The sequence below is a fragment of the Aplysia californica genome, unplaced genomic scaffold (genome assembly GCF_000002075.1).
Source record: "Aplysia californica isolate F4 #8 unplaced genomic scaffold, AplCal3.0 scaffold00657, whole genome shotgun sequence".
NCBI classification, from domain to species: domain Eukaryota; kingdom Metazoa; phylum Mollusca; class Gastropoda; order Aplysiida; family Aplysiidae; genus Aplysia; species Aplysia californica.
The window spans coordinates 325,889-338,471 of NW_004797927.1; the positions used below are offsets into that span (position 1 = coordinate 325,889).

Consider the following 12,583-nt stretch of genomic DNA (forward strand, 5'->3'; position numbering starts at 1 on the left):
TCTCCCTATCCCGCTCTTTCTTTCCACAACACCTATCTCTCTCCCCCCCAGATGTAGGATTTGGCCTCATCTACCTCCCCGCCATCGTGTGTGTGGCTCAGTACTTCTCTCTCTCCCCCCACACACCCCACACACACCCACACACCCCCACATATCACCACACCTGTCTCTCTCCCCCCAGGTGTAGGATTCGGCCTCATCTACCTGCCCGCCATCGTGTGTGTGGCTCAGTACTTCGAGAAGTATCGCTCCTTCGCCACGGGCCTGGCTGTGTGCGGGTCTGGGTTCGGTACTATGTTCATGGCGCCGCTCACGGAGATGCTGGTGGTTGAGTACCAGTGGCAGGGCGCCATGCTCATCCTGGGCGGGGTCATCCTCAACGTCATCGTCTGCGGGATCCTCTTCCGGCCCCTGGAGGCGTCGCCTGGTTCTGGCGGGAAGCGTGGCGCGGGATCTGCGTCACTCTCGTCTGCGGCGTCCAGCACGGAGGAGGAGAGACTGCTGGGGACGAGTGGAGCCACGGGGGACAGTGATACCGCCACCACACCACCGCCGCCAGGGGGCGCTAAGAGTGGTGGTGGTGGGGGAGGGGCGGGGATTGGCCAGATACAGGTGCTGGTGGAGAAAGACTTAGACCCGAGCCGGCGACGAGGGGAGGGCGAGGACGGGAACAGATTCACGGCAGCCCAGGGGCTAGAGATCATCCACTCGCTACAACAGCGGCACGCGCTGCCCAACGGCAAGGCTGTGCTGCTCAGTGGCAAGCCGGACACCGGAAGCGACGTGGTAGGCCCGCGCGCAGTGTCTGTGTCCAGCCTGCAGGATGACCGCAGTGACGTGGCCAGCCCGCCGTCAGAGATGGTGCGGATGAACAGTCTGGTGGAGACAGTGACCACACCCGGCAGTCTGCCCCTGTCCCTGGGGGTGGAAGAGGTCCGGAGACTGACCGCGAGCCAGAGCCTGGTCCCCGCCGACACGGACTCCGTCAGCGAGATCGCCAACATGGTGCGGTCGGAGGGTGCCCTCAACAAGTTCTCCGCGCTCTCTCCCTCAGACGGCGCGGGCGGCGGGGGTGCCGGGTCTACGGCCGTGAGACAACGTCACATCCACCCCTCCCAGCAGCAGGGCCGCCACCACCACGGGGGCAGCTCCAACACGCTCTCGCCGCTCACGCGCAAAGACATCTTCTACAGCGGCAGTCTGCTCAACATCCCCATGTACCGCTCACAACCGGACGTGTACAAGACCACGGTGTCCACCTCCCTGTCTCACGAGCACATCCGGCCCAGGGAGGAGAGAGGAGGAGGAGCGGGGAAAGGAGAGGGGGAGGGGGGAGTATCGTGCCTGTGTTTCAATTTCTCCGAGGAGTTCCGGACGACCATGAGGGACATGCTGTCCACAGAGCTGCTCAAGAACCCCGTGTTTCTCATGTTCGCCGTGTCCAATTTCTTTACGAGTATAGGATTCAATATGCCTTTTATCTTCCTTCCTGACAGGTGAGTGCAATAGAAAATAGTGGAATAATTACAAGAAGAAGAAGGAGAAGGAGAAGGAGAAGGAGAAGAAGAAGAAGAAGAAGAAGAAGAAGAAGAAGAAGAAGAAGAAGAAGGAATAAGAAGAAGAAGAAGACGATTAGAACAAGAACAAAAAGAGAAAGAAGAAGAAGAGAACGGAGAAGAAGGAACAAGAAGAAGAAGCCAGTGTTGGACTTACGATGTTCATTAACCAGGACCTGTAGTGTTGTTTTCAAAGTGTTCTTGGCCACCTTCTTTCTCTCCAACCGTCATCCTGTGCTGCTAGCTTCTTCTTCTATGTTTAAAAAATTATTATTATCATTATCATTATTAACAATATCATTATCATTATTATCATCATCATCATCATCATCATCATCATCATCATCATCATCATCATCATCATCATCATCATTATTATTTATTTATTTTTATTATATTAATAATATTATTATTATTATCATTATTAACAATATCAATATTATCATTATTATTGATAATAATAGTATTATCATGAAATTTTTATTATTATTATCATTATCATTATCATCATTAACAATATCATTATCATTAATATAATCATCATCATCATCTTTATTATTATTATTATTATTATTATTATTATTATTATTATTATTATTATTATTATTATTATTATTATAGTTGTTGTTGTAGTTGTAACTACTGTAGGACCTATCTATCTTGTGACCTACAGCTTAAGGTGTTCGCCTCACATTCAATAGCTCCTGGGTTCAAATCCTGATAGTGACGGAAAAGTTTCTTCTCTAAAATGTTCTCCTTTCACCTCCTTTCCTGCTGTGTAACAATGTCCTGTCGTCTGCTTTCGTCTCCACTTTCTGCCCCCACCCCCTCACCTCCTTTGCCCCCTCCTCTGGGCTTTGACTCTTTCTGCAGCCTTTCTACTGCTATTCCTTGGCTCCTTCTTACTGCTGTCTTTCAGCCACACCCCTGATCTTCTGGTAGGAAAGATCTACGCCTAGCCTTCTCGGACAAGGGTGAAAATTTTTGGAGGTCCCGTGTGCAAGTTGAGCACGTTAAAGAACCCTTGGTGGTCCAAAATCGATAAGAGTACGCTTCGGCCGCCACCCGGGCAAAATTCAAAATTTCCTACCAAATGAAAATGTTGAATGTGTCCCACATACACACGCACACGCTCATAAGACGTTATGCAGTTGCGGGCGCCTTAAAACACTTACCCAAAAATATATAATATACAAAATTTTGCTAAATGCCCCCCCCCCCCCCGTACTTTTACTTACGTTTCCCTTCCTCTGGTATCCTTGTGATGTGGAGGGGAGGTGCAGGTTTCGGTCCTGTGCTAGGTGTGTAGCGTCTGTGATAGAATGTGTTGTTCCAGGACCTTTTTGACCTCATCCAGCCAGGTCTTTCTTGGTCTTCCTCTTGATTTGAAGCCGTACACCCCAATGTTCCCCAATTTCCCCTCAGAGCTATCCTCGCCGGCATAGACAAGGACCGGGCCACTATGCTCATCTCCGTCATCGGGATCGCCAACACGGCGGGGCGCGTCATCTTTGGCTTCCTCTCGGACCGGCCCTGGGTCAACCGCCTGATGCTCTACAACACCGCGCTTACCATCTGTGGCGTGGCTACCGCGCTTAGCCCGCTCGCCGCCAGTGACTATGCGCTGCTGGTCACCTATGCTGCTGTGTTTGGTATCTTTATAGGTGAGCTCTCTGTCTGTCTGTCTGTCTGTCTGTCTGTCTGTCTGTCTGTCTGTCTGTCTGTCTCTCTGTCTCTCTGTCTGTCTGTCTGTCTGGTCGCTTATGATGCTGAGTTCGGTATCACACACATATACATATATTTTATATTTTTAAAATAATTTTTTTTTTAAATACACTTCCATCTTTATTCTTTTGCACACATGAAGGAACTTTCACATACATTTTCAGTTTTCAAAAATGCAGAAATAATATTAAAATTAAAATATAAAACTGGAGAGCTCACAAGAATGATACAATGCCAGGTATCAAACTCAAAGTTCACAATGTACATTTAATGTACTGTGTGTGTGTGTGTGTGTGTGTGTGTGTGTGTGTGTGTGTCCAGGTGTGAATATATGTGTGTATGTATGTACATTCTAGCAGTCCCCTGCCTGTGTGTGTGTGTGTGTGTGTGTGTCCAGGTGGGTATATATGTGTGTATGTATGTACATTCTAGCGGTTCCCGCCTGTGTGTGTGTGTGTGTGTGAGTGTGTGTGTGTGTGTCTGTGTGTGTGTGTGTGTGTGTGTCTGTATGTGTGTGTGTGTGTGTGTGTGTGTGTGTGTGTGTGTGTGTATGTGTGTGTGTGTGTGTGTGTGTATGTACATTCTAACAGTCCCCACCTCTCTGTGCGTCCCCAGGTGTGTACGTGTCCTTGACCTCCGTAGTTCTGGTTGACCTCTTGGGTCTGGAGTACCTGACCAACTCGTTCGGCCTTTTGTTGCTCTTCCAGGGGGCGGCCACCTTCATTGGACCACCCATCGCAGGTGAGGAGGGTGTGGCGGGAGGGAGGGAAGGAAAGAGGGGGGGGGAAGGAGGAGAGAAAAAGAGAGAGGAGAGGAGGAGAGAAGAAGAGTAAAGGATATTTAGTTTTAGTAAGAGTTTTACGGCACTTGCAACACAATAAGGTCATTTAAGAAGTGCCGAAGATTAGAGGTGTTACAAGAGAGTAACAAACACATAAAAGAAAAGGAGAGAGGATAGGAGAGGAGAGGAAAAGAGAAAAGGAGAGAGAATAGGAGAGGGGAAGAGAAAAAGAGAGAGGAGAGGAGAGGGGAAGAGAAAAAGGGAGAGGAGAGGAAGAGAGTAGATGATCAAGCAATAACAGACCTGTTTGTCTACACCCCCAGGCTGGCTGTGTGACTGGACAGGAAGTTACGACATTTCCTTCATCGTGATGGGCATCCTGATCGCGGTGAGCGGTGCCATGTTGTACTTCCTGCCCCTCGTCGAGCGCTATTACCAGCGCAAGGTGCCCATGGTCAACCTGGTCCGCGATATGGAGCTGGGGAAACATTCCGTCTCCGAGAACACGGACGGCAAAGACTCGCAGATACCCGGGGAGAGAGTGTAGCAGATACCTGATACCTGATGATACCTGGGAATAGAGTGTAGCAGATACAAGATACCTTGGGACAGAGTGTAACAGATACCTGGTGATACTATGTAACAGATACATGGGGATAGAATGTAACAGACAACAGATACCTGGTGACAGACTGTAACAGATACCTTGTGACACAATGTAACAGATACATGGGGATAGAATGTAACAGACAACAGATACCTGGTGACAGACTGTAACAGATACCTTGTGACACAATGTAACAGATACCTGGTGACACAATGTAACAGATACATGGGGATAGAATGTAACAGACAACAGATACCTGGTGACAGACTGTAACAGATACCTTGTGACACAATGTAACAGATACATGGGGATAGAATGTAACAGACAACAGATACCTGGTGACAGACTGTAACAGATACCTGTGTGTCAGGTTTTTCTTGCAAGATTTTCTGGGTAAAAAATGTCTTTTCATATCTTGAGTGCTCTCTATTTCAAGTTACCATGAAATCAGAGACAGATATGAGAAGTGTCTTTTTCCAGGAACATGGGAAATCCTACCTGTTGTGTACAGATTACAAATCAGAAAGTTTTACTGTGTGGGCATTATTGCTTAATTAATGGGAGCTTTTGTTTTGTGTGAGCGTTTGTGACTTGACTGGAAAGAGACAAATGTCTAGGAGAAACTGACCATACGTTGTTGCTTTGTGTCTCTGGAAGGGGCAGCTCTCTGACAGAGAGGGGGAAGAGATTTCTGCCAATAAAAGACTAGGAGAGTTTTCTCTATAACCAAACAAATATACACACCAAATGAAACTAAACTTCTCCTATAGGTAGGACAATGCCCGCTTTTGGTGTAGGTCAAGATTTCTGGAAACCCCTGAAATCTGGGTTAGCCCGCTTGTCTTTAAAAGCGACCAGATATACTTCTGAGTTCCTGGTGGGAAAGTCTACATCACCAAGTGCTTGCTGTGTGCTCTCTGTAGACGACCAAAGTTTTGTTGGACTTTGTCTGTGCAAGCTGATAAATGTCATAGCTTACACTAGCACTTCTATTATAAATGTTTTGTAGAACAGTTTCTGTGCACCTAACAGGCGGTGCTCGTGGGAGGATTGGTTCGGTTCAGTTTCCGGTGGCTTCAGTCCACATTTTAGATTTTCAATAGACCGCTGCCCAAACTGATGGCCCGACGCATGGCCTTGAAAACACACGTGTTTGTTGTTGACGGTCATCATCGACTTTGTCAGTTTTGTCAGATTTGCCCTTCCCACGGAGGACAATTTGGCTAGCCCCAAACAGACAAAACCAAACGGAACCGAACTAATGATACCAATGGGCACCGCTGATAAATGTGCGTGTGAGAGTCGCCTGTTTGTTACGCTACGATGTTCCTCTGTGAGTGGTTGGACGAGGATGTCATTGTGTCCTTCAGAACTCTGTGGGAACTGCAGCCCTGCCCCCCTAGTGCCCAGACTGGGCCCTCCCCCCTCCCATCCCCATCCCCCCCCCCCCCCCACCCGGTGTCAGTTGTCTTGATGTTGCCAACTTGTCAGTGTGCTGCTGTTCTTTATACTCGCTCCGACGCTCTACGCAGGTTCAGATATCTACGCTGTCATGGTATGTATCATTAGGGGGTTGGGGGTAAGGGGAGGGGGGGGGGGTCCAGTTCTGCTTTGTTTCAGTGTCAGACATGGCTTGGCTTGCAGAGGATGAAAGTATGGTGTGAACACGGGGAATGTAATGGTCCTGAGTTTAAATCCTTGCACCGGCTGAGTTGTTTAAAGTATGGGATTTTTTCTGTTTCTAAAAATCACTCCTAGGGAGTGGCATACTGTTTCTGATGTGAGATTTTTGTCTTGGAGAGGATGTTATGTTTTTTTGGAGAGGATGTTATGTTTTTTTAGTTAATTTGTTGCATTCTGTAAGGCAGTAGTGCTCTGCTGGTTTTACATGGAAAATTCATGTCTGCGAGACCGTCTGATAATCTCTATGCTTGACCGTCTGTCTTATCAGTGACATTCTCAATAATATGTATATTATATATACGCTGTAAACCTCACGCTTCTGTGCCTTTGAAGACAGATATTCAAAAGCAATTTGCAATGTACTCACTTTCTGTACCCAACATTTGCAATTATTTGTTGCTGCAAGCTCTGCTCAAGCCAATGTCACGACTGAATCCTCCCTTTTCTGCTCAAAAAACTTTGGCACTCACATTGGTTTGGTTTGTCATTGTATGATCACGAAACAAAACAAAACAAATGTATATATATATAGAGGGTGTCTGTGAAGTTATGGTAGAGTCAGGCCAAAGACGTTTGGGTGACCAGAATATGTGCCATCGACAAATGAGGTTACTCTCAGCCTTACGATAGAGTCACTTTATAAACATCCTGTATATGTATATGGATATGTATACATGTGCATGTGTATGAGGGTGAGTATGAAAAGCACAAATAGGATATAACATTATATATATTATGTGTGAGTGTGTGGGTCGTAACAGTGGAATCGGGCTCTCATCAACTTTTCGGGAATGGAGAAATCCGTACGTTTCCAAATGTTGGGGCAATTTCTTTTTCCCAGAAACCTTCCTTCCATACATTCAAGACCTTTTCAGATGAATTTTATGGAAAAATGTTGTTTAAAGTCAAAGATATGTTAGTTTGTTGAGCAAGTGCCAGCACTCACCTGTAGCACGAGGTGCCACTGGGAAACGGCTGCTTTGTTGAATCATGCACAACTCTGCTGCTGTAGAAGATAGATCAAGGGTTTTTTTAACCAAGTTCAAGAAAGACAGACAAGCTTTCGTTTAATAGCATAACTCCATAATTCCCCAAATTGATGAGCGCCTGATTCCCCACACCGCGACATGTGCCTGTAGATTTACTTGAGTTTTACAGTCACTGTGACCTTCTGGAATAATGAACAGTCTTCACTTCATCTCTTCACTTTCCACATGCTGTCTACACTTTAAAGATGTTTTTTTTTCCTGACACAAGTGAACAATTGAATATAAGGATATTTGCTTGTAAGATTTTAAAGACTGCCTACACATTCACTCAATCATTCATTCTGATCCCAGACTCTTCCCTGTAGTGTATTCACATCTTGTACCACTTCCATCTTTTCACTGTAAAGAAGGAAGCCTTTTTCTTGTGTGCTTTGGTGAAACAATTTTGGAAGAATTTTTTCCACCAGCTGGGTGAGAGCAGCCATAGTTTGAGCCTCAAGTGTCCATGTGTTATGTCTGCTGTCTGCTGTCTCTGCTGTCTGCTGTCTGCTGTCTGTTGTCTGCTGTCTGTTGTCTGCTGTCTGCTGTCTGTTGTCTGCTGTCTGTTGTCTGTTGTCTGCTGTCTGGTGGGCATTTTATCGATCACAGTTTTCTTCCTTGTTTTTCCGTCCCCTGTTGTCGCCGGGATGCCTTCGTTAACTTTGTCGTAACATTCTCTTCCATGGTGTTTCCCAACATTTGATCTTACTGGTTTCACTAATCAGGTTTCTTGAAGTATGTCTGCGAGTCCCCAAAGATATTCCGGAGTTCCAGAGCGGACAGGGATAGCAAAATAACTGCTCCAGTTTATTTTGTTTGCCTCACATTTACAAACTTATAGGCAAGAAGAGGGTGGCTCAGATAATTTACAAACTTATAGGCAAGATGAAGATGGCTCAGATAATTTACAAACTTATAGGCAAGAAGAGGGTGGCTCAGATAATTTACAAACTTATAGGCAAGAAGAGGGTGGCTCAGATAATTTACAAACTTATAGGCAAGATGAAGATGCCTCAGATAATTTACAAACTTATAGGCAAGAAGAGGGTGGCTCAGATAATTTACAAACTTATAGGCAAGAAGAGGGTGGCTCAGATAATTTACAAACTTATAGGCAAGATGAAGATGCCTCAGATAATTTACAAACTTATAGGCAAGAAGAGGGTGGCTCAGATAATTTACAAACTTATAGGCAAGATGAAGATGCCTCAGATAATTTACAAACTTATAGGCAAGAAGAGGGTGGCTCAGATAATTTACAAACTTATAGGCAAGATGACAGTGGCTCAGATAATTTACAAACTTATAGGCAAGATGAAGGTGGCTCAGATAATTTACAAACTTATAGGCAAGAAGAGGGTGGCTCAGATAATTTACAAACTTATAGGCAAGAAGAGGGTGGCTCAGATAATTTACAAACTTATAGGCAAGAAGAGGGTGGCTCAGATAATTTACAAACTTATAGGCAAGAAGAGGGTGGCTCAGATAATTTACAAACTTATAGGCAAGAAGAGGGTGGCTCAGATAATTTACAAACTTATAGGCAAGAAGAAGGTGCTGGAAATTCAGGACAACACTTGCTGCTTTTTTCCCTTTGTGACTTTCGTGAGAAATTTCCTTCCCAGAGGTTCGCTTGTCTTCTGGGTGTGGAGAGATTTACATTGATAGCCCATAGAGTAGAAAGGCTGAAACAGAACCTGGACATGGGCGGTTGGTGCCTCTAGAAATAAATTATTGATGGTCAAGGTATAGACAGTAGATTATTTGTACATTTGTTTGGGGGCCCAAAAGAGAATAAATCGTTGCGCATTTGTAAGTGTGAATGAAGGGAAAACAGTAAAAGAGTTTCTTGGTGAATTGTTCCCAGTAGTATGTGCAGAGCTAGGTCTACTGCCCAGTTTGTCTGTCTCATTCTGTCTCATTCTGTCTCATTCTGTCTCACTCTGTCTCATTCTGTCTCAGTGAAATCAGGAAAGAAAGTAGTGATGATCAAGGTGAAAGGAGCCGTGCTGAGAACGGAAACACAGCACAATGTACTGCTCTTCTCTCATGGATACAGAAAAGTAAATATTCAAAAGAAAGATACTAATCTACTATTGTGTTTTCCAAGGTAGCCTACTGTCCTCCATACTGTTTCAGTAGTCCTACATCAATCAACTGTGGCAGTGTTCACTGTCGTCGGTAATCTGCTCTGCCTTTCTGCTCACAGAGTTAAGTTTGTAGAGATTTGTTGCTGGTGGATTGTCCAGTGGAAAGTTCCAAAAGTTTGTTTCTTTAATGATGTAATGAAACTGAAAGGAAAAACGTTCTTTTCTCTGTGATAAGGTAGAGGATACTCTCTCTATATATATATATATCCAATGTACAACGATATGACCCTCTGTTGATATGACCCTCTGTCGTGGTATTGTCTCTAGCTCTGGCCCCATCACTTCAGAAAACAGTCGGTCAGGTGAGAGAAGCTAAGGAAGAAGAAGGTAAAAGGCATACTGAGCCAATGCTCATAAACTCTCGTACCTCTAGAACCTATCTGTTTGTCGTATAGGACAAAGAGCCATACATGTTATGATGAACAATTGCGCAACCATAAACATAATAATAATAATAATGATAATAATAATAATAATAAATGGCATTAATGCTGTGCATTTCCATTTTCTAAAAAATGCTCAATGCACTTTACATTAATAAAAACTATCACACATGCAGTGGAGTCTTCTTAAATCAAACACGGTTAACTGCAAGAAAAGAAAATTTCTTTGCAGATTTCGGTGGAAGCAGACTTCGTTGTAGATGCCCCCCACTCTATGAAGGCACTAGGTGAACATTCATAGTCTGGGGGGGGAGCTCTCGGAGTTGTGGTGTTGAAATGTTCCTCACTTTCCATCAGAGAGGTGTGTGACTGAGATCTTTCTACATTTTGTTGGAGGTGACTGAAGACGTTTGCTTCCCAAATAATATGATCACTAATGAGAAAGGGGAAATAAATGCATGCTGAGTTATTTTTTGTTTTCCTTCATCATATTTTGTAGCGTCTTGTTTCTCCTGTGTCGTGATATGATCTGGAAACGTGAACAACAACGTTAATGAAGAAGGAAAGTGCTCATTGTGAACATTTTGAAGAGAAGTTAAAACATTTTTAAAGATAATTTTTTTTTTATTTGTTTTGGTAGGACCATTAGTTTGTTTGCCTGCTGTACAGAGTAACACGGTCCCCTACGGTTTGTCTTGTCCCAGGAATTGTCTGTCGTTCTGTTTCGTGATTCGACACACCTCATGTCGTCATGTTGTCTTTCCACGGGGTCGTGTTGCCCTCAGGGAACAACAGATCTTTTTCCTCGTAATATGTGTGACCTTCACAGGGGCTGCTAGCCAATAGCAAACAACTTTGGGAGGTCAGAGTAATTGTGACAGAAGGAGCAAATGATTTGATAGTGGTTGTATGCCTTAAGTTACTTCCTTCGATTTATTCAAAACATGTAAATATATTTTTCGAGGGCAGCATAGATTTTTTAAATCAGAAGAATAGGATGAGAGGTCAGTTTGTTTTTGTGTTCTCTTTTGCCAGTGTGAAGAACTTTGTTCTTCCAGATGAGATTCTGACGTTCTTTTGTTGTCAATATGGCTGCAGGTTGTTTACTCTATGGAAGTGGACCAATCAACTGCCTTGAACAAAAGAATGGCTTACTTTCTGTTGACATAATCTATATCGTTTTCATGTAGCGTTGGGTCTTGTTGTAAGGTGTGATCACGATGCAGCTTGTCCAAACCTAACGAGTGCCGTGACGTTGTAATGAAAGAGAGGGGAATTCTTCGAGAGCTGTCTGTCTACCTCAAACAATGAGATTTGGATATTCAGCGAGACGGTGGTCACTTGCACGTTTGGATGAAGTGGCAGCTCTTGTACACCACCATTATATACAGTATGGCTGATCAGTTTTCCTATGTGCGTGTTGTTGGTTTTTTTTCCACCTATCTTTTGTGGTGCCTTACAGTGACAGACGTGACCTACTTTCAGTGGCCTCGTGTCAGCGTCCAGTGCACTTCTTTCAAAATGCTGCACATTTAATTTGTCTGGGTTTTTTATATGACTCTACAACATATTCAAGTCGTGTTCAATTGAGTAGAATCATACGTGTTGCCACATGGTGGAATCATATTAATTGCTTTTGTTTTTCATTCCATTTCGTTTTATGATGTAGATCCTATTTTATATACACCTTTGCAAAACATATAAAATGTTTTTACAGTACTCATTTATTGCACTCTTAGTTTTGTTTGATATCATGTAATCTAAACACAAAAATCCTCTGTATGGAAACATACTTGTCCATTTTTAACTTCCCCATCAGCGTACGACTGACAGAGGTCTTCTTCTGTTGCCTGCAAGTGCAGTGTGTGATTCAGAAGTATCAGTGGTAACTTTGTACCTTATATTTGGAGAGTATTTGTACAAAAACCAACAGTCGGTATATCAGCCCGGATGTACAACTCTGACAGATGGGACACTCCCAGGTTTTGATATGTATGTCTTTGGGTATCCGTGTGGAGCTGTTTACCTTTCACTTCGCCATACATTACGTTTGCTTGTAAATAAATTTGTTGTAGTCATAATTTTTGGTCAGTGTTTTATGAGTGTTGGTATTCACTGTTTTTACATTTTTGATTCCGTTCATTCAACCTCGTAAAGATGCAAACAGAATCCACCTATCTTCCCTGTTAATTGGTCGCTTTTAAGCACAAGGGGGGCTATCCCGAAAAATGCTGTTTTGAGAAAGTCAAAGGTAAACTTTTGCCCCTTATTCAGTTTCTTTAAAAGACAAGGAGAGTTTTCTCTATAACCAAACAAATTTTAATATATCACACCAATGAAACCAAACTTCTCCTATAGGTAGGGCAATGCCCACTTTTGGTGTAGGTCAAGATTTCTGGAAACCCTAGAAATCTGGGTTAGCCCGCTTGTCCTTAAACGCGACCATAATTAAGGTCAAAGATCAGTCAATGTTGTATGTGTGCAAGAATGTTTTCTGACCAAGAGTTTTCCCTGACATACTTATGGCAAGTGTACATTTTCAACTGGGAGGAGCCACAGACCAACAGAGGGTGTCCAAACCCTCCCTCCCTACCGCCCCTCTCTGTCTGTTCTTTCCTTTTCTCTATTCCTGTAATCTTAGTCACCATCCAACCCCCCCCCCCCCCCCCC

At 44.0% G+C, this 12,583-nt stretch overlaps 2 protein-coding genes across 3 annotated transcripts in view; both read left to right on the forward strand.

The window, feature by feature from the left end:
- LOC101853261 (monocarboxylate transporter 12) overlaps nucleotides 1-5,408 on the forward strand; it is a gene marked incomplete in the record, with an annotated part of 14,641 nt that extends 9,233 nt beyond the window's left edge. The window contains 4 exon segments of the mRNA XM_013087907.2: nucleotides 182-1,496; nucleotides 2,982-3,220; nucleotides 3,897-4,022; nucleotides 4,386-5,408. Coding sequence (XP_012943361.1) covers nucleotides 182-1,496; nucleotides 2,982-3,220; nucleotides 3,897-4,022; nucleotides 4,386-4,609 — 1,904 coding nt within the window.
- A 1,666-nt stretch (nucleotides 5,409-7,074) lies between these two features.
- LOC101851531 lies at nucleotides 7,075-11,994 on the forward strand. 2 transcript variants are annotated; one of them, XM_005108068.2, is made up of 2 exons: nucleotides 7,075-8,884; nucleotides 8,924-11,994. In XM_005108068.2, exons 1-2 carry the CDS (start codon nucleotides 8,266-8,268, stop codon nucleotides 9,043-9,045), a joined length of 741 nt encoding a protein of 246 aa, XP_005108125.1. In that variant the 5' UTR covers nucleotides 7,075-8,265; the 3' UTR covers nucleotides 9,046-11,994. The 2 variants fall into 2 exon arrangements, with proteins under 2 accessions (XP_005108125.1, XP_012943364.1); XM_013087910.2 differs by having other exon boundaries at nucleotides 7,075-8,845.
- The last annotated feature ends 589 nt before the right edge of the window (nucleotides 11,995-12,583 follow it).